The sequence below is a fragment of the Callorhinus ursinus genome, unplaced genomic scaffold (genome assembly GCF_003265705.2).
Source record: "Callorhinus ursinus isolate GAN/ISIS: 27379988/994484 unplaced genomic scaffold, GSC_fseal_2.0 scaffold43, whole genome shotgun sequence".
Taxonomy (NCBI): Eukaryota; Metazoa; Chordata; class Mammalia; order Carnivora; family Otariidae; genus Callorhinus; species Callorhinus ursinus.
Genome location: NW_027397105.1, coordinates 9,831,820 through 9,852,324, shown reverse-complemented (window position 1 = coordinate 9,852,324; position 20,505 = coordinate 9,831,820). Strand labels below are relative to the sequence as shown.

At 57.6% G+C, this 20,505-nt stretch overlaps 1 protein-coding gene and 1 long non-coding RNA gene across 6 annotated transcripts; one reads left to right on the top strand and one right to left on the bottom strand.

Moving 5' to 3' along the window:
• Positions 1–2,033: 2,033 nt before the first annotated feature.
• TRPV2 (transient receptor potential cation channel subfamily V member 2) lies at positions 2,034–18,707 on the top strand. 4 transcript variants are annotated; one of them, XM_073881777.1, is made up of 15 exons: positions 2,034–2,478; positions 4,034–4,343; positions 5,826–5,959; positions 7,154–7,447; positions 8,631–8,929; positions 10,476–10,649; positions 11,056–11,211; positions 11,541–11,636; positions 12,462–12,532; positions 12,851–13,016; positions 13,912–13,978; positions 14,094–14,264; positions 15,339–15,466; positions 16,663–16,742; positions 18,504–18,707. In XM_073881777.1, exons 2-14 carry the CDS (start codon positions 4,144–4,146, stop codon positions 16,714–16,716), a joined length of 2,010 nt encoding a protein of 669 aa, XP_073737878.1. In that variant the 5' UTR covers positions 2,034–2,478; positions 4,034–4,143; the 3' UTR covers positions 16,717–16,742; positions 18,504–18,707. The 4 variants fall into 4 exon arrangements, with proteins under 4 accessions (XP_073737878.1, XP_025719730.1, XP_025719729.1 ...); XM_025863944.2 differs by having other exon boundaries at positions 2,035–2,478; positions 14,094–14,431; XM_073881776.1 differs by lacking the exon at positions 2,034–2,478 and adding an exon at positions 3,361–3,729 and having other exon boundaries at positions 14,094–14,431.
• LOC141370726 (uncharacterized) lies at positions 15,900–19,999 on the bottom strand. Of its 2 annotated transcripts, XR_012375027.1 has the most exons (3): positions 19,901–19,999; positions 18,230–18,346; positions 15,900–16,773 (listed from the first exon to the last, which is right to left on the bottom strand). It is a non-coding gene; the product is annotated as an uncharacterized lncRNA (long non-coding RNA). The 2 variants fall into 2 exon arrangements; XR_012375026.1 differs by lacking the exon at positions 19,901–19,999 and having other exon boundaries at positions 18,230–18,496.
• Between the last annotated feature and the right edge of the window lie 506 nt (positions 20,000–20,505).

Sequence of the window (20,505 nt, the reverse complement as noted above, 5' to 3'; positions counted from 1 at the left end):
ATGGCTGATGATCTGAGAACTTTTTATAAACTGCGTTTGCAATTGAGGTTTCCTGCCCAGTTGTCATTGTCACCTGATGTGGTGATGCCTCCAGAGGATGTGAGGGTGTCCACTTACTCTTCAATTTTTCCCCAACAACACAGTAATGTCCTCTGCATTATGATTAGCCACCCAATCATTCAAAGCCTTCTTGGGCGGGGGGTGCCTGGGTGGCTCAGTCGTTAAGCGTCTGCCTTCGGCTCAGGTCATGATCCCAGGGTCCTGGGATCGAGCCCCACATCAGGCTCCCTGCTCAGCGGGAAGCCTGCTTCTCCCTCTCCCTCTCCCACTCCCCCTGCTTGTGTTCCCTCTCTTGCTCTCTCCCTTTCTCTCTGTCAAATAAATAAATAAAATCTTAAAAAAAAAAAGCCTTCTTGGGCAGGGGGAAGTCTTCTTGAGCATAAGCAGGCTGCTGGGTCCTGAGGATATGGCAAAAAAAAAAAAAAAAAAGGCAAAACCTTGCCCCTTGTAGAGCTTGGTGCATAAGCTTGTGGCCCTGGATTTCAATCCTTGCTTTGTCACCCCCCAGCCATGTGTCTTTGGACAAGGTGCCTAACCTCACCCAGCCTCAGTTTGCCAGTCTGTGAAATGAGATTGTTCTAAGAGTTGCACGTAAAGCACTAGGCACAACATCTGGCCCGCGCTGAATGCTTAGTAGGCATTTGTTATTGTTAAAGGTGAAGCCAGACAAATAAATGTTAACAATAATGAATAGTGAGTTATGATCAGAGAAGTACAAAGTGTCATGGGAGTACATAGTAGGGACCCCCAACCCAGTCCAGAGTCTAGGAAAGGCCACCCAGAGGAACTGATGTTTAAACGGAGAGACAACAGATGAGTAGGAGTTGGCTAGAGCAAGGGCAGTGTTGGGGGGGGCGGGGGTGGTGGTGTGGAGGGTTTTTCCTGGCAGTGGACCAACTGTGCAAGGCTTGGAGGCAACGGAAGGGAGCATGGCATACTGGAGAGATTGAAATGTGTTCCAATGTCTAGAGCCATGCTGTCCCATGGAATTATCTGCAATGATGGAGAAGTTCTGTATCTGTGCCGTCCAATATGGTAGCCACTAACCACAGGTGAGTATTGAGCATTCGAAATGTGGCTACTGTGACTGTTAGAACTGAACGTTTAATTTTACTTTATTGTAATTGATTTACATTTAAATAGCCACCGTGGTTAGTGACTACCAGATTGGACAGCGCAGGTCTAGAGTGTAACCAGCAAGACAGTGTTGTATTGAGAGATGAAGGTGGAGAAAGGCATCTACACTGCACAGGGTTATGGTATGGAATTTGCATTTTCTGCGAAGCCCCAAGGGAAGCGATCGGTTGGGGTAGGATGTGGGGTTAAGCAGGGGAGTGGGGTGATCTGGTTTTCACTTTCGAAAGATCCTTCCAGTTGCTGTACGGAGAATGGGTTATGAGGGTGAGGGTGGGGTGTATGTGAAGACGGGAGACCAGTTTGGGGGTGGCTGCAGTCTTCCAGGGGAGAGAAGGTAGTTGTTTCGACCGGACGGAGAAAGAGATAATTTGGGAGGTTTGGGGCGAGGATTGGATTTTAGGGAGCTAGGGAGAGGAAGGTGTCCCTAGGTCTACTTGGTGGGTGGTTGAGTCCTTAAGCCCCAGTGTGGAATCCCTCCCTGCCAGTTTTGATTTCGGCATTACCTGGAGCCTTCTCCCTGTCCCCCCCTGCTGGTTGGTGCTGGAAGCGCCTTTCACTAAAGGAAGCGTGCCCCTGACGGGCGCCCACCCTCCCACCCCGGTTCGGGGGTTGGGGGGAAAGCCCCGGGAGGTGGGAAAATCCCCTCAAACTGCTAGTTGGTTGGGTGGCGTGCATTCCCAGGGTCGTGTGCTGGGCTGAGTCTCTCCTCTCCCTGGGGCCCGTCCATATTAGCTCTATCTCGCCTGTGATGGGTCTCCTGGAAGGCCCGTGGTGGGGCACGGGAGAAGGTAGACGTCAGCCCAGTGGGGCAAGAAACCCCCCCCCCGCACCACACACACACACACACACACTCCGTCCCGGCTCCCACCTGAGGCGAGGTCCCAGCACCCAAGGGTTGCCTCTGATTGCCCCCACCCCCACCTGGGCCCTCCTTGGCTAGACAGTGGGGGTGGGGAGGCGGGGCGTGTCTCCCGACAGCAGGGTGTGGCCAGTGGTCCAGATGGTCACTCACCCATGGCCAGCCTGTCCCGAGCCGGGAGAGTTCCCCCCACTCCCCACCATGCCGGCGGGCCGGGGGGGCTGAGGGTGCGGAACACCCCGAGACCGCAGCCCGCTGGCGGAGCTCAGAGCAGGCTCGGGGAGGTTCTGCGGCTCCCGGCAGCCAGCGTCCGCCGCCCTCCCGGCTTCACTTCCTCCCGGAGCCCCCGCCGTCCCGGAGGCCCGGGATCCCAGCGGTCCGCGGCCCCCGGCCGCCGCCACGCCCTAGCCTCGGCCTGCGGGGTAAGTCGGGGTGGGGGGCGATCGGGGCACGTCTGGGGAGGGGGCGGCCCGGAGCCCGACAGTGACTGATCAGGGCAGGGGAGCCCGAGGGCGGGGGCTCCCTGCTTCTCCAGCACCCCGAGCCAGGGTCTTCAAGGGGCTCCGGCCTCCACCTGGACGGCCAGACCCCTTCCTCCAGGCCGGTGCGGGTCAGGGCTCCAGGACAGGGGGCCGGGGGGCTGGACAGGGAGCTGTTGCTGCTGACGCTTGGCAATGGTGGGCTGGGGGGCAGCCGGGGAGGCAGATCGGGGGGATGGGGGGATGGTTAGGGGCACACGCTAGGCTAAACGGTATGTGGCTTGGGAAGGACGCCCCAGATTGGGCAGAAGGATGGTGGCTCATGCTGAAGTGAAAAACCAAAACCAACCAACCAACCAACCAAACAAACAAACAAAAAAACCCTGCATGTCGAAGAAGTGAGCCAGGTCCTGACCTCCCCTGCTTTTGTGGGAAAATGCCTCCTTCCCCCACCCCCACCAGGTCCCTGAGGGCTGTGCGAGCCTCGGGACACAGCCCAAGCCCTGCCACCACCCAGCCTCTCTACTTCTGGCCCTTCTTTCCCTTTCCCATGCTCTTCTCTGCTCCCTGCCCCCTTCTCCCACCCTGCTGTGTCCCCCCCCCCCCCCTTTCCCATGCTCTTCCCTGCTCCCTGCCCCCTTCTCCCCCCCCGCTGTGCCCCCCCCCCCCCCCCCCCCCACCCATCGCTGACTCTTCTTCCTTCTTTCTGCTCCTACCTGCTGGGGGCACAGCGCCTTTCCCCTAACTACCCCCTGTCAGAGCCCAGAGCCCCAGCCAGGGCCTGAGGTGGGGCTGCCTGTCAGGGGGAGCTTGGGCCGCCAGCCAGGGGTCTCCCCCCCCACTCTGAAGCCCCCAGACACCCTAAAGCACAGAGAGAGGTAGCATCTGATGCTTTCAGAGATGAATCAGACTGAAAACAGGGATGGGCCCTGAAAGATACTGAGAACTGCAGAGGATCATCGTGGTAGGTTGCTGTGGTTGTAGACCAGGCTCCGCCAACAGCTGACAACCTTGGGCAGTCACTTCCCTTTTCTGGGCCTTAGCTGTCCTGGTAGCAAGATGAGAGGTTTGATAGACCGGTTTTCCAACCGTTTCCCCCAGCATGCTCCTGTTCTACGGCAAGAGGGTGAATGACCCGCCTCTAGCCTTCAACGGCACTCTTACCTGCTGTGAATATCGGCAGCTGGACAAGAGGTGAGGCAGAGAAAGTTTCGAGCTGTGAACTCAAAAGTCTGTGATCCTGCATCAGCGGTTGTGGTCTCTCAGCTATCAGGAAGTCCTGAGGGAAAGTCGGGGACAATCTCAACCCTTCGTGTGGGACTACGTCAACAGGCAGACCCGTTGGGTCCCTGTTCCTCCCCTGTTCCATCCTCACTCCCGGGGCTTCCCTCTCTCCTCACCCTCTGCCTGCCTCCCTCACGGCTCAGTCCGCGTCCTGTCGGGCTGACTCGGTGGGTGGGTCTACTTGTACTCAGCTTCTAAACTTCTCTTTTTGCAGGCCTCAGCCAGACCTCCCACCCCAGCCCGCGGGCTAGGAAGAAGGAAGAGCCTCTGACAACACTGCCTCCGCCAGGTTTGAGCTGGACAGAGCGGCCTCCGCCCCTTAGGATGGCCTCGCCCTCCAGCCCTCTGGCGTTCAGGCTCCAGACATGGGATGGAGGCCAAGAAGATGGTGGTGAGAGGGACAAAGGAAAGCCGGGCCTCGGGGATGGGCCACCCCCCATGGAGTCACCGTTCCAGGGGGAGGACCGGGACTCCTCCCCTCAGATCAAAGTGAACCTCAACTACCGCAAAAGAGCAGGTGTCAGGTGAGGCAGCAAATGCGGGTGGGGCCCTTGAGTCAGACTTGGTGGCCTAGGCCCAGCCCCCGTGCCCCCTCGGGTACGTGTGGGGTTCGCCTGGCCTCCCCCCTCAGTGTGAAGTCCGATGCACGAGGCTGGCGAATCCTCCTGGGCAAGGCAGGACTCTGTCAGGAAAGCCCCTTCCTCCGCCCTCATGCCCGAGATGTGGCACCAGCCCTTGGCGTCCCAGCCCGGAGACCCCATATCGTTGGTGTTGGAAGACCACGGTCAGATTCAGACCAGGCCAGGAGAGGATGCGCACGAGGCTTCTGGGAGCCGGGTAGCCTGCCGGACAGGCAGAATTGCCCCCTCGCACCCCAATCTGTGCTCTCGCTGGGCTGCCCTACCCCAAGACGGGGATGCCACCCTGTGACAGGAAGTGTTTTCTCCAAACAGCCACTTCCCCCGGCGGGACTGCCCATAGGGTGCCCTAGTCAGCCGCAGGGCCCTCTCGGTCATGTCGTGGCCCTGTGGCCTGCTGGGCAGATGAGGGTGTCTGGTCAGGCCCGGCAGACACGTGGCTTCCTGGCATGGAGGAGGCAGGGCCTGCCTCCATCAGTCATACAGCTGTAGCTTAACACATGACTGAGCCCAACCATCCCCCACTCATGAGAGAGTCACCAAAGCCTTCCTTGGTGAAGCTGGGACCTGAGGCTCCCCCAGAGCATCGAAGAGCCCCCCCCACCTTTGTTTGTCTCTTCACATCTGCTGGCCATGGTTTCAGGAGCCCCAGGTGTGGGCTGGCCTCTGTGGATAGGGGCATCCCCAGGAGGGGTATCCCACGCTCCTTCCCCTTCCCTGTCACCAGAAACTGCTAGATGCTATACAGCTACAGGCTCTTCGTCTGAGGCCTCTCCCAGAAGTGTGGCTTTTCAGGCAAGCTCTGGTGAGCATCTGCTAGGTTTCAGCGCTAGGCCCCCGTGTCTCTGAGAAACCTCTGTCTGCCCAGCCTGGAATCTCCCTGGGGGTTAGGAGTCAGGGTCTGGAGTTAGTTAGACACCCCCCACATGAGCTCCAGTTATGCACATATGTGTGCATATGTGTCCCATCCCGACCCAGATTCCAGCACAAGAGCATGACAAGTTCCTATGTTGAAATCCTCCCTCTGGGATCAGGAGCCTGTTGTGAGATTATCAAGCCACCCAGCAAATGATAAGCACATGATGCTGAGACACAGACTCCCTCTGCTCTGCCTGGAGTCATGGGGATGCTGGGGGCTAGTGCCCTGGACAGGCCCGCCTTCCTTTCCCGGGGCTCTGAGCAAGCGCTTGGTCCGCCCTGGGCGGGGGTGGGGGGCAGAGGTGCTCAGAAAGGCTCCCACGGGGCTCATGAGCCTGCAAGGTGCACACTGCTCACAGGACTCACTGAAAGGGCTCCCTGGGGTGGGGGGCTTCCTGGGGGGCGCCCGTGGTTCTTCCATAACATCAGAATCAAATCACATCCCCACAGCCAGCCGGACCCAAACCGCTTTGACCGTGATCGGCTCTTCAGCGCAGTTGCCCGGGGTGTCCCCGAGGATCTGGCTGGCTTACCGGAGTACCTGTCCCGGACCAGCAAGTACCTCACCGACTCAGAGTACACAGGTAGGCCTGCCCTGGGGGCCAGAGCCACTGCAGTCCTGCCCGCTGTGCTGAGACTTGGCTGATGGGTTGGCCTTGACCGTGGTCAGGAGCCAAGGGCCGAGTTTTCTCAGCAACCCTCTGGCCTGAATGCCTCACTTTGGTCAAGCCTGTGCCTCCCACGTCCACCCGCCCCACGGGCTCCTGACCTACCTCTGCCATCCTCAGCCCATTTCAGTGGCCAAATGGATACTCACGGGCTTCCTCAGGGCATTGTTTTCTTTTTCTTTTTTCTTTTTGTCTTAACAGTATTGTTGAGATGTAGTACACATACCATACACTTCACCCATCTCAGAACATTTTTTTGCCCCAAATCGAAGTATCCTGATCGTTTGGGCTGATTAGAAAAATAACCTCGTCTGAGGCCTAATTTGTGTATTCTAATTTGTGTATTCTAGAAGATTCAGGTAGTAATGACATGTCTAAAGCTGAGGGTAAAAACAGTAGGACATCCTGGATCCCTGTTAATGATTTGGCGAATCTCTTTTCAAAGTGTTTAAATATCTTAGATATATGTTTATGTAAAGGGTCATGCCGTATACTACATCTCCTACTTTCCACTCTGTACATAGACCTCTAAGTCAGTCACTTTGACAAACACAGAGTTTTTTGCTGTGTACGTTTACCACAAGTTAGTTAGCTAATTCCTTAATGATGACCATTTAGGTTGTGTGTCATTTTTGGCCTGCACATACTGCGTGCCAGGCCCTCTGTGTGCTAACAGTTTTGTATACAATCCCATTCGGCCCTTAGAACAAGCCTGGAATAGTCCCATTTTACAGTCAGGAAAACTGAGGTGAAGAGAGGCCACGTGACCTGCCCGAGGAGACAGAGCCTTTAAGGGGTGGAGACACTTAGCAAACGTGTGCTCTGAATGTTCTGGTGTAGACCATGTTGCATGGACAACAAATTATGCCTTAGAAACTTATTTTCTAGGGCAGATATTAGAGTCATACCTGTTGGTATTTTAATACCTGTTGGCTGGAGCCTTCCCACCTTGCAGCATGACTCTGCTTCCACCAGTCGTGTGTGTGACAATTGTTTTTTATCCTCCCAAAGGGTACTTTGGAGGCTGGGCTCACTGTGCAGCCTGGTGGGCAGCCCAGCCACTCCATGCCTGAGAACCGTGCTGCCCCTTCCCCTCCTCTTCTCCCACAGAGGGCTCCACGGGCAAGACGTGCCTGATGAAGGCCCTGTTGAACCTGCAGGATGGGGCCAACGCCTGCATCCTGCCGTTGCTTCAGATCGACCGGGACTCTGGCAATCCCCAGCCCCTGGTCAACGCCCAATGCACGGATGAGTACTACCGAGGCCACAGTGCCCTACATATTGCTATCGAGAAAAGGAGCCTGCAGTGTGTGAAACTCTTGGTGGAGAATGGGGCCAATGTGCATGCCCGGGCCTGCGGCCACTTCTTCCAGAAAAAGAGCCAGGGGACTTGCTTCTACTTTGGTGAGGAGCCTTTCTTGGATAAATTGAGGTGGAGGAGATAAGGCCGTGCCCAAGGTCACATGGTTAATGTGTGGCCGGGCTGGGCCCTTAAACCCAGATCTGTTCAACCCCAAAGGCTCATGCTTCTAATCACTGGGCTGCCTGCAAAAGCAGTTTGTCCTAGGAGATGTTTTAGCCTTGTCTGGGCAAGGAAGCTCCCTACACATCCACATCCAGACTGGGGGAGGGGAAGGGGCTGACAGAACTGTGTGTGGGAAACCTGACCAGATAGGACCTTCATTTTATTTTATTTTATTTTATTATTTTTTAAAGAATTTATTTATTTATTTGACAGAGAGAGACACAACGAGAGAGGGAACACAAGCAAGGGGAGCGGGAGAGGGAGAGGCAGGCTTCCCGCCGAGCAGGGAGCCCGATGCGGGGCTCGATCCCAGGACCCCGGGATCATGACTTGAGCCGAAGGCAGACGCTTAGCGACTGAGCCACCCAGGCGCCCCTATTTTATTTTATTTTTTTTTTGAGATTTTATTTATTTATTTGACAGAGAAAGACACAGCGAGAGAGGGAACACAAGCAGGGGGAGCGGGAGAGGGAGAAGCAGGCCTCCCGTGGAGCAGGGAGCTCGATGCAGGGGCTCGATCCCAGGACCCTGGGATCTTGACCTGAGCAAAAGGCAGACGCTTAACGACTGAGCCACCTAGGCGCCCCCCTATTTTATTTTTTAAAAAATTTATTTATTTTAGAGAGAGCAAGTGAGCATGGCAGGGGAGGGGCAAAACAACAGGGAGAGAGAGTCTTAAGCAGACTCTGCACTGAATGTGGAGCCCGACTCGGGGCTCGATCTCACGACCCTGAGATCAACACCTGAGCCGAAAGCTTAGGCCACATGGTCTGCTCCTTTAGATGGTAAAGAGCTTTGGTCACATCGCCCTTGGGTCAAGAGCTGGACAGGGCTGCCTTTACGAGTGGAAAAGGCACAGCTGCCCTCCACGGGGTCTGGGACCATCTTCCCTCATAGCACAGACCTGGGTGGGCCCGGGATCCCAAGGCAGCGTTCTGTCCTCTCCTGCGGGTGCCTGACTCTCTTGAAGGAGGCCTGGCCTTCTGTCCGGGGTGCACGAAGAGTAGGCAGGTGGAAGCTGGGAGGCCTGAGGTTCAAGCTGCCCTCCTCCCCGGCCCCCAGGCGAGCTGCCCCTCTCTCTGGCCGCATGCACCAAGCAGTGGGACGTGGTAACCTACCTCTTGGAGAACCCTCATCAGCCCGCCAGCCTGCAGGCAGCCGACTCACTGGGCAACACAGTGCTGCACGCCTTGGTAACGATCGCAGACAACTCAGCTGAGAACAGTGCACTGGTGATCCGCATGTATGATGGGCTTCTCCTCGCGGGGGCCCGTCTCTGCCCCACAGTGCAGCTCGAGGACATCCCCAACCTGCAGGGCCTCACGCCCCTGAAGCTGGCTGCCAAGGAGGGCAAAATCAAGGTGAGTACCTAGCCCCCATCCCCTCCTCACCTGTCCAGGAAGCAACAGGACTCACTCTGATTTTTCTGCAGAAAAAGCCTGGAGCAGTCTTCTAGATCACCGGTCTCCCTATCTTTTTTTTTTTTTTTTTTTAATTTTATTTATTTATTTGAGAGAGAAAGAGAGAATGCACACAAGCAGGGGGAGGGGCAGAGGGAGAGGGAGAAGCAGATTCCCCGCGGAGCAGGGAGCCGGATGTGGGGCTTGATCCCAGGACCCTGAGATCATGACCTGAGCCAAAATCAAGAGCCCGCTGCTTCACCAACAGAGCCATTCAGGCGCCCCATAAAAACATTTCTTATGGGATTTTTTTGCCCTGCAGAATTTTTACATTTTCCTATATACAACTGTAATCATGTTTTCCTTTAGAGTTCCCTGGTTTTGCTACTGCTTAATGCCTTCTGTGAGGCTATATATATATATAAAAGCTTGTGTGTGTGCGTGTACAGATATGTTCTGTATCCATATTTTCCACTGCTGCAGTTTTATTTTTTATGCCTAAAACTCATTTGGCTGGAAGTTATTTTGGTATAAAAAGTAAGCATGACTCAGCTCTACTTTTTTTTTTCTAATGACAACCAGTAGGCTGTCTGAGCCTCATTATCAGTGAGGCCTCATGGCAACCTGTGCATTTTACACCGGGCCCCATGCTTCGAACACAGGCTTTTTTAAAGGTTAAGATAAAAATAAACGTAAATGGAAGTTTTACCATTTTATTCCCTGAGGTTCCTGCGGTGTGAGAACCTCCCTTTGTTGTCCAGAGGCATGGCTGGGTGGCCTTTCCTATCCCCCTTCTTCATTTAGGGAGAAGCAGACTCCCCGCTGAGCAGGGAGCCTCACGCAGGGCTTAATCCCAGGACCCATCTGATCCCAGGACCCTGAGATCATGACCTGAGCCAAAGGCAGATGCCCAACGGACTGAGCCACCCAGGCACCCCGCTGCTTCTTCTTTTTTTTTACGTAATCTCTACACCCAACATGGGGCTCGAACTCACGACCCCGAGAGCAAAAGCCGCCTGCTCCACCGACTGAGCCAGCCAGGCACGCCAGAACCAAATTGCCCCTTAACCTGTTCAACTTAGGGATGCTTTCTAGTCTGTTGGAAGCTCTGAGCTCTGACTGCAGAAGTGTACACATATGTGTAGCTCAGATCTCAAGGGGCCTCCAGGAGCCCTGGGCTGGAGGTCCCTCTGCCATGTAAGGAGTCCAGGAAGAGGCCTCAGGGCAGGAGTGGGGAAGGAAGAGCCAGGTTCACTGCAGACCTGGACATATGTGAGTGGATGGGAGTGTTTATATTGTGGCTGAGCACGTGGGATGTGTGAGCGTTCATACACACAAGGACCTGTGTATCTGGGCTGTGTGCATGTGTCTGCTTGAGGCTTTGCAGGTGGTGGGCCACTCTGCAGGGTGCTGAGTGTTTCCTAGGCCCCCACCCCCACCCCCACCCCCCGCAGGTCAATGCCAAGAGGTGGCCGTGCAGGCCAAGCTCATGTGGCCCACCCTGCAGATTTTCAGGCACATCCTGCAGCGGGAGTTCGCAGGGCCGTGCCAGTCACTTTCCCGGAAGTTTACTGAGTGGTGCTACGGGCCAGTCCGGGTGTCGCTGTACGATCTGGCTTCCGTGGACAGCTGGGAGGAGAACTCAGTGCTGGAGATTATTGCCTTTCATTGCAGAAGCCCGGTGAGTCCACAGGGCCAGGGGTGTGTGTAAGGGGACCCGGCACAGCTCCCTGCAAGGTCCATAATTCAGGGCTGCCTGCGGGACCAAAGCTGCCCTGGGATTGTGCCAATGGGGACATGGCCACCAGGCCCATGCTCATTCCACACACCAGTCCCACCTGGGGAGCATGCCGGGGGGCCTGGGGGCAACCACTGAGGACCCCTCTGTTGACTGGCACCTGCTCTGAGCTGGAGAATGAGGCACTCCGTCAGCCCATAGCCATGAGGGTGGGGTGGAGGCCGAGTGGGGAGGGCTCATTTGGGGTCCCCCCTCCATTTCCCTCAGCCCTTGCATTGAGCCTGACCTGAGCGGGCCCCATATGTATCCTTGCTGAATGTACCCCTAGCTCTCACATTCCCACCCCCAGCACCGACACCGAATGGTGGTTTTGGAACCGCTGAACAGACTGCTGCAGGCAAAATGGGACCTGCTAATCCCCAAATTCTTCTTCAACTTCCTGTGTTACTTGACCTACATGTTCATCTTCACCGCTGTGGCCTACAACCAGCCGGCCCTGGAGAAGGCAAGGCCAGGCAGGGGAGCATTCTGGGGGAGGCCTCCTGGGAATGACCCTGGAAGAAGATGGGGCGTGGAGAGCCAGACCCATCTGCAGACCCTCACACTGAGGCTTTGAACCTGGGCAGTCTGGGCGCCCGACCCCACCCTCAAAACCACGACAGTGTGCCTCTCTGATAGGCTAGAATGCGGGGATCCTGCCCGGGAACCCGTATTCCTTGTGTGGCTCTGCGTGGCCTCTCCAGAGCTCATGCTCAGACCAGGCCCTCGGCCAAGAGTCTCACAGTTGGAAGGGGACTCCAGGCCCCAGGTCCTACCAGAGTGTCTCTTCTGCAGGCCTTCTTGCCCCCGGAAGTGACTGCTGGAGACCCCGTGCTGCTCCTGGGCCACACCCTGATCCTGCTTGGGGGGGTCTACCTCCTCGTGGGCCAGGTGAGGGCTCTTCCCATTTCCCCCCACCCCCACACCAAGACTCCACAACTCTATGGGCTCCCAGAACCCCCCAGAAGCAAACGTGGAATCCCGCCAGGAGGGGCCTTAGAGAGAGTTAACCACAATCCCTTCATTGCTCCGGAAACCACGGAAACCGAATCCCCTACCCAGTCCCACCCCTCCCAGCCTCAGGGCAGCCGAGGGCCTTGGGTTCTGGGGCTGGTACCTCCCTGCTGTGCTTTCTGGGGTGCCCGTGGGGTACCACGTGACTCCTGTGACTCCGCGGCAGTGCCCCCACCCCCAGGTCCCTTGGCTGGGGCATTCCTCACTTGGGGACCACAGACAGGTGGGCGGGGGCAGGCTCAGGCCGACTCCCCCAGCAGGGCCTTCTGAGGTGAGAATGCAGGAGACAAGGCTGGGCACTGTGACACCGAGCCTCTCTCAGAGTGGGCAGGACTTCGGGACCAGATCCAGGTTGGGGGGGGGGTGTCCATGTGAGGCCAGGGGGAGGGGAGGGGAGGGGAGGGAGCTCTTCCTGTCACTAGGAGTAGTAAGCGGGTTCATCCGGATCCATGGGGAGCTCGGAGGCCCCTGGCATTGTCTGGATGTCCGTGGGTGACTACACTTTCTGGAAACAGGCTTCAAAGCTTTCTCAGCTATCAGCAGGATTCATGAGCCCCAACCCCCTCCCAAAGTCCAAGAGGCTGCTTGAGCCCCTGAGGTCACAGAGCCAGGCCAGCAGGGAGGGGCACAGTGGGGAGCCCAGGCTAAGGCCCCACGGCCTGGAGAGCACATTTCACACCCCCTGTGCTCCTTGTCCCACAGCTGTGGTACTTCTGGAGGCGCCGTCTGTTCATCTGGATCTCCTTCATGGACAGCTACTTTGAACTGCTCTTGTACGTGGGCCCTCCCTCCCCTTCCCTGTCTCAGGCCCCGGAGAGGCTGGTATGGCAGAAGGCACCAGGCTGGCTTGAGAGGAGAGGACCCAGAGCCAGGGAGTGCCGGGGGCCTGGGACCAAAGTCAGGCCTGGGCCTCCCATCCCTGAGAATTCCCTGTGCACCTGATTGGGTCCGGCCCCAGACAGATGGAGACCTTCTCATGCATCAGGCCGTGGTGGGAGAGGGCGCAGTGGTCAGCAATCTGTAATGTGGGGGTGGAGGGGGGGGCCCTGCCAGGTGGCCTGCGAGCTGACCCCAATTCTGTCCCCGCACAGCTTGGTGCAGGCCCTGCTCACGGTGCTGTCCCAGGTGCTGTGCTTCCTGGCTGTGGAGTGGTACCTGCCCCTGCTTGTGTCCTCGCTGGTGCTGGGCTGGCTGAACCTGCTTTACTACACACGTGGCTTGCAGCACACGGGCATCTACAGTGTCATGATCCAGAAGGTGAGAGACGAAACCGGGGTGGCCCCAGTGTAGCCTGACCAGGCAAAGCTGGGCACCACACTCCAGCAGGGCTCCTTTGGGCCTCAGCGGGCAGGCCCCCTCCTCCACAGCTGACCTGGGCAGAGGAAAACACGAGAGCGCGTCTGTCTGTGCCTTACAAAGGCAGCCGCTCGCGGACTGTAGGCAGGAGTATGAGCGTGCAGGCGTCTGCTCAGGGGTCTGTGCTCTGCACCGGTAAGCAAACATGTGACCCCAGGGGAGTACGTGCATCCTAGCCCAGTGGAGGAGTGGATACCATGTACATTAGCTCATCTGCCTACCCGTGCCCTGGGACGTCCGGGCGTGTGGACTTTTCCGTATTCATTTCCTTATTCAACCAAAGTTTAGGAAGTGTGTCCTGCAGGCCAGGCCCTGTTCTAAGTGTTGGAATACGCTCCTCTGGTCGCTAACAAAATGGGCCAAGTCCTCACCTCTGCTGCAGCTGACATTCTGGTAGGGGACCTGAAAACACTAAGAGAGACAGATGAGAACATTACAGATTGCTCTATGCTATTTTTTTTTTTTTTTTTTGAGAGAGCGAGTGACGGGGAGGGGGCAGAGAGGGAGAGAGAACCTTAAGCAGACTGGGGGCTCGATCTCACGACCCTGGGATCATGACCTGAGCTGAAATCCAGAGTCGGATGCCTAACCGTCTGAGCCACCCAGGCGCCCCTGATTAGACGTTTTTGTAAAGACTGGTCCACTCTGTGTAGCTCCACGGGGCCTCATGTATGCACACATTTGTGCGTGTGGGTGCTGTGTACATGGAAACCCATGCTCGGGGCTGAGAAAGGGGTCGGGGGTCAGGCCCGATGGCCCAGCCACCCATCCTGGCTCCTGGGTGTGTGTGTTCTAGGTCATCCTGCGGGACCTGCTCCGCTTCCTGCTCGTCTACTTAGTCTTCCTTTTCGGCTTCGCTGTAGGTAAAGGCCCCCCTCTCGCCCCTGCCTATCCCTTGCCCACTCTGTACACCCTGGAGGCTGCCCCCTGGCCTCCCCAGGCTGAGGATCCTCCTTCATTCCCCACCCCCCCCTGCAGCCCTGGTGAGCCTGAGCCGGGAAGCCCGGGCCCCCAGGGCCCCCAGGGCCCCCAATGCCACGGAGGCAGCGCAGCCTGGGGCAGGACAGACGGATGAGGAGGGCAGCTCTTCCCCATACGGTGGCATCCTGGACGCTTCCCTGGAGCTGTTCAAGTTCACCATCGGCATGGGTGAGCTGGCCTTCCAGGACCAGCTGCGCTTCCGCGGGGTGGTCCTGCTGTTGCTGCTGGCCTATGTGCTGCTCACCTACATCCTGCTGCTCAACATGCTCATCGCCCTCATGAGCGAGACCGTCAACAGTGTCGCCACTGACAGTTGGAGCATCTGGAAGCTGCAGGTGCGGCTGGCGGCTCCCCTCCCTCTGCCTGAGGTCTGGGCCCCGTGCGGAGCATGCAGGACCCAGCTGAGCTGAGCCTGCCCCCCCGCCCCCCCATCCTTGCTTTCCTTCTTAGGGCTATCGTGAGCATCGAATAAGCTCATAGATCTAGAGCCCTTGGGACGGGGCCTGGCACACAGTAGGTGCTCAATGTGTTAAATATGATCATGCTCATGATCAAGTATTTCTTGAGAGCCTATCGCAAAGCTCGGCTCGGTTCTAGGTGCGAAACACACAGCCGAGAATGAGCCCTCATGCAGCCCCCTTCTGTGTTCATCATACAGTCAGTGGGCTCGTGGGTGAGGCGGGATGTGCAATCCTGGGACTGGGCCCAGCCTGGGGGGGAGTCGGGGTGCAGAGGCCCCTGTAGCTGGGGGCTGATGTGACACCTGCCTACTGTAAAAGCAGTACCTGCTTCCAGAGTGGAGGTGGGCAGTTGGTGCTCAGAGAGCCTTGCTGGGAAGGTGGACTCCTACTGATTCACCGTTGAGCTTAGGCGAGCACCTTACTCCTCTTGAGCCTGCGCCCTCACCTGCAAGTTCAGTGCTCCACCTAATTCACTCGTGTGCCAGTGGGCAGGCGCATGTGTGGGCAGAGCAAATAAGCTTCTGCACCCCGTGGTGTGGAATTCTGGGATCTGTAACCATGCAAGTAATTGCTGGGCACGCATTATGTGCTGACTTCCCAACACCCGTCCATCTGCAATCGGGGAAACTGAAATTCAGGGGGAGCTGCGGGGCTTCCATCCCTCACGCAATCAAATGTTGGAGCTAGACTCAAATCCACGTGCTTAGCAGACTCTGGGTGATACTGTCAAGTGCTGTGAGGTACCTCCCTGGCTACTGTCTGATGTGTCCTTTGTCCCCAGAAAGCCATCTCGGTCCTGGAGATGGAGAATGGCTACTGGTGGTGCAGGAGGAAGAAGCAGCGGGCTGGTGTGAAGCTGACCGTTGGCACCAGGCCAGACGGCAGCCCCGACGAGCGCTGGTGTTTCAGGTGAGGGAGGGAGGCAGGGAGGCAGGGGAGGGCGGCTTGGGGGCCTTGCTCTCCCAGTGGCCCCTGGAGGCTGCCGTGGGGCAGGCCAGCCTTACTCTTTTTTTTTTTCTTCTTTAAAGATTTTATTTATTTACTTGACCAAGAGAAAGAGAGAGAGAAAACAAGCAGAGGGAGTGGTAGGCAGTGGGAGAGGGAGAAAGCAGGCTCCCCGCTGAGCAGGGAGCCCGATGCGGGACTGGATCCCAGGACCCTGGGATCATGACCTGAGACGAAGGCAGATGCTTAATGATGGAGCCACACAGGCTCCCCCACTTTTTAAAATGTTTATTTAAGTAATCTGTATACCCAATGTGGTGCTGGAACTCACGACCTGGAGATCAAGTCACATGCTCTTCTGAGTCAGTCAGGCGCCCCCCCCCCCCCCTCTTTACTCTTTTTTTTTTTTTTTCCAGCTTTACTCTCTTAAGTCAGGGAGAGGCAGAGCCTAGGAGCGCCAGGCACTCTGCCCTGGGCGGGGGAGGTCAGGGATGCCGGATCCCATAGGGCCAGGCCTGACACTCACTGCCTGTCCCCTCCCTGGTGGCCCCTGACCTACTCCTTCTGGCCTGAAATAGGGAACAGTTAGGAGGCCAAGAAGCCAGATGGACCCTCAGGTTAAGCACACTAGCCTCGCCTGGCTGGTCTGCTCTGCCCTCCCCACTCCCCCAGCCTGACTACAGAGGCGATGACCCTCCCACAGAAAACAAAGCTTCCATGGGAGGGAGAACCTGGTGACAAATGCACAACCAGAAACACGCTGTCGTAAGACAGCAGTTGAGCAAGGAGAGGGGAGGGGTCTTCGGCCTGTGCAGTAGCCACAGAAGGGCTCCGGAGCCCAGGAACGCAAAGACACACCTGATCGAGACTCTTCTCTAGATGTTGAGGGCAAGCCAGGTCACGGTGCACAGCCTGAAGGGACAGATGCCTTTTCCTCCGCTGCAGACATGTGGCCCAGGGGGCAGCAGGGTGATAGCCACAAGGGCGGGGGGGCCCGGGGCGGGATGGTGGGTGGCCCAGTGTCCAGGGAGAAGGGTGGCGAAAGCCCATCCTTCTCCCGGTCCCTGTGGCTACCCGTGTCTACGTGGGCCCCTCTCCTGGGGCAAAGCATGCTGCACAGGTGGCTTCCCGGAGCCTCCGAGCTGCTCTGTTGCCCTCAGGGTGGAGGAAGTGAACTGGGCCTCATGGGAGCAGACGCTGCCGACTGTGTGTGAGGAGCCATCAGGGCCGGCTGTCCCTGGTGAGTAGCCGTGGTGGCCGGACCCCCTGCCCTGGAGAGAGAGAGAGAGTGTGTGTGTCTGGGCCAGCACCCCCTCCATGTCCAAGCACTTCTCGCCTCTCCACCGCCACCTCCTCCCTGGCCTGTTTCAGGCTGTCACCTGGGAGACACTGAGGCTGTTGCTGCTTCCCCCAGTCCAGCCTTAAACCTTCCCTCACCTCCCGCCTCCTGGACTGTTCGGTGGGTGCTCCAGCGCCAGGCCTGGGCTGCGCCTGGGGACCCAGCGGGGGAACAGGTTAGAGAGGGCCCCTCACCTATCCCCCAGCTGCGGGGGCATCTCCTTGAGCCCCCACTGACAGGCCAGCCTTGCTGACCCCCAGCTTTCCCCGACTACTGGAGCCCCAGCCCCCACAGCCCTGAGAAGTCACTTCCGACGCCTTTCCCCACTGTCATGGCCTGCGTCCCGGCCGTTCTAGTGTGGGGACTGCTTCTCCTGTCTCTAACCTGCTGCCTTCCACCAAGGGTCTTGGCTCCTTCCTCTCACCCAGAGGCCTGTTCCGGGGCTTAACTTTCTCCACAGCATGCCCTTTCTGGACTCTTCAGTAGCTCCCACTTCATCTGCAGTCGGCTCTCCTCTCCTTTCGCCTTCTCCTTCCAACAGACTCCACTGGCTTGTGTCTGTGGCGCCGACCCCGCGCCATGACACTACCCGTATCACCTCTGACCCCTGTGTGGGGAAGCTCCTCCAGACTCTGGCCCCAAAGCCTGCTGGTTTCCCAGGCCCCTGGGTCCCTGACCATGGCCCTCACAAACCCATAGGTTGTCTGCCTGCCCTCCTCTTTGTGTCTCCCATCCCGAGTCCTGCCACCCCGTCATTTCAGTGCCGAGACTCTGAAAGTCACCTTGCCCCACATCTTGCCCCGAGCATTCCACACCCCGGTCCCATACCCATTGCCTGCTGGGGCTTCCACCTGGACATCCCCAACAGGAACGGTTGTGGGGTTGCCCCACCAGATAGTGTGCGTGCAACCCCTCTCTCCCCTCATCCAGGCAGGAGGCCTTGACCATCTCTGCTCAGTGTCCCCCTCAGCCTGGTGCTGAGTATCTTCAGAACCTCCCAGGCGGCTACTTACCCCTCTGCCCCCACCCCTCATTTCAACCCCCTTCTGCACACTGCAGGGCTCAGTCTGCACGCTCTCCCTTAGAGAAGTCTTTCTGCTCCAGGCTGATCCCTCTAATGCAGACCGAAACTACATGAGGCCCATGCTCTGCGCCTCCCACTGCCTGCGAGGCCTCACTCCTCACGGAAGAGGCGAAGCTCCAGTGCTGTAGTCTGACCCATTTCCCACACCTCCCTCCATGCGACAGCCGGTCCCTCCAGTGTTCCCTGTTCTTTGCTTCCCTTGGCTCTCTGCGGAAGTGTCATTCCTGCTCCTCTGGGTGTCCAAATCCGCTGCCTTCCTTACAGGTTGGGTTCACTCTCTCCTCAGAGCTCCCTGAACACCTACTTGTCACTTCCTTCCAGCTCTTCAGCAAGTCTCAGGTGTTCTGGTTTCTAACCCAAGGGATGTTGAGCTCCTGGGAGGAGGCCCCCGAGGGCACCAAGTCAGGGGTTCAGGAAATGCCTGTGGAAGGGGGAGGTAGGGAGAGGCATTGCTGGGGATTTCAGGATTACCTGCTATACACAGAGTATGTGGATTCATGGCTGGGGCCTCCTCCCGTTTGTCCTCCTGGGGACACAGCCCAAGGGCCGAGCCGCAGCGCTCTCCATCCTATTTACAGGCACCTTGAAGAATCCTGCCCCGGCCTCCCAACTAGAGGAGGACACTGTCTCAGAGGAAGATCAACTGCCCCTCCAGCTCCTAAAGTCTCAATAATGGCCCAGATGCAGGACAGAGTCAGGGGATCGTCCCAGCCCTACGTGCTGGCTCTGGGGCTCCGGGAACCTTTGGTGGCAAATGTAAATAAATATTTTCTCATCACTAACTCTCCTGGAAACATTGTTTAAGCAAAGTTTGTGGGCTCTTGGGCTGGTTGATATCTGCGTGTCTCTTGGTGAGCATTTCTCTGTCTTGGGGCTGGGCTACTCTCAGCCTCACTCAGGCACGGGAGACCCTTCCCTGCTGGCCCCCAGCCTCGGGGTGGTCCTTTTCCCGGATGCTGTGCCCGCTTTCATGACAGATGTGTGGTGGTGGACACGGCAACACAGCCACCGCTCCTCCCTCTCCCACAGCTTCTGGACACTCCTTAAAGCCACCTCCAAGATCTCTCTCAAAGCCTTTGAGCTCCCTGGCTTCCTTCAGGCTCTGGATTACTGGTTTCTTTCCCTTCTGGGCCGCCTGCTCAGTTCCTACCCCTCCGAGCTGCTCTGCAGGGCAGCCAGAGGGGCCTTCCTAAGATGGAAGAGAAACATGTTACCCCTGCACCCTGAAGGCTTAAGAATCTCCCCCAGTGCCCGCAGGTCGCCCTAGTTGGCATCCCCGGTCCTCCACGGTTTTAACCCCGAATTTCCAGACACCTCATCCCGGATACCCCTGCTGCTCCCCATGCTCTCCTTAGCACTTTTACCAAATTCTTCAGGCAGACTGATGAACCGGTGTAATCTGACCCCCTGACCTGGCTCTTGCAGGAAGCCCCCGCCCCACCATTAAAATCCTTCAAAGTCTAAGACCAGAAAGTTGTCTCGCGGTAGCTTTTCCAGTTTTCTCCAGTCCAAATGAATTGCTCTCCCTTGGTGGAACGAGTGTTTATAAAATGCGTATGCACTGAATAGTTTTTAAGTGGCAGAGACCTGAGCTCGTGCAAAGGCTGAAAGGAAAGCATCTGCGGAGAGGGAGAGGTTTCCACCGCCGGTGGGTTGGGGAACGGATGCAGGAGTCCTAAGGCATCAGGAGGAAAGGGGTGGAGAGGATGGAAGTGGTACCAGCTAAGACGTCTGCTCGCTCCTCAGGGGTCATCCTCAAGGGGGCTGATGAGAGCTGTCAGCGCGCAGAGGTTCTGAAAAGCTCCGGGGATATTCGGAAATAGCCGTGGGGAGAGAGCGGACGGGCAGCAGGAAGAATCAGAAGCAGCTACTATTTTATGAAGGCTTGCTGCCTGCCAAGGCTCTGCAGGGTTTCAAGTGTGGTATCTCACGTGATCCTCAGAACAACCTCTGCGGTGCCGGTAGCTTCACTTACCACATGAGCAATCGGAAGCTCACAAAGGCTGAGTAATTTGCTCCAAAACATGCAGCTAAAGACCGACCTCGGTCGCAACGTCCCTCCACCCCCTGCGCATGCGCCCTGAAACGCTCCGGGCGCCGCGGGACCCAGAATTCCCGGGGCCACGGAAGAGACCATCGGCTCCAACGGAGGGGGTGTCCCGGGGTGATGAGGCGGAGTCTGCGCCGTCAAATGGGCCGGAAGTTCCCGTGAGTCTTTGCAGTATTACCCTCCCTTCTGTGAGGAATGGAATGTTCCGACTCCTTAAAGGGCCGGGCCGCAGGCGCGGCGACCTTTCCGTTATCGTGATGATGAGGGTGAGTGGTCTGTGTAGTTGGGCCTAGTAGCTGGCGGCAAGGGCGAAGGAGCCAAAGACTTCCTAATTCCTGGGAAGAAGTCTTCGGGGAAGCTTCCGTGGGGGGCGCAGGGCGGCTCCCTAAAGCGCGTGTCCGGGCTTCGGCGGTGGGGGAGAGTCGCGCAGGGCCGCCGGCGGCCGAGGCTCAAGGCCCGCGCGCGTGTCTGTCCGGCAGGGCCGCCGCTGCCGTCTCCGGAGCCTGAGGTCCCCGAAGGCCGGGCCCCCG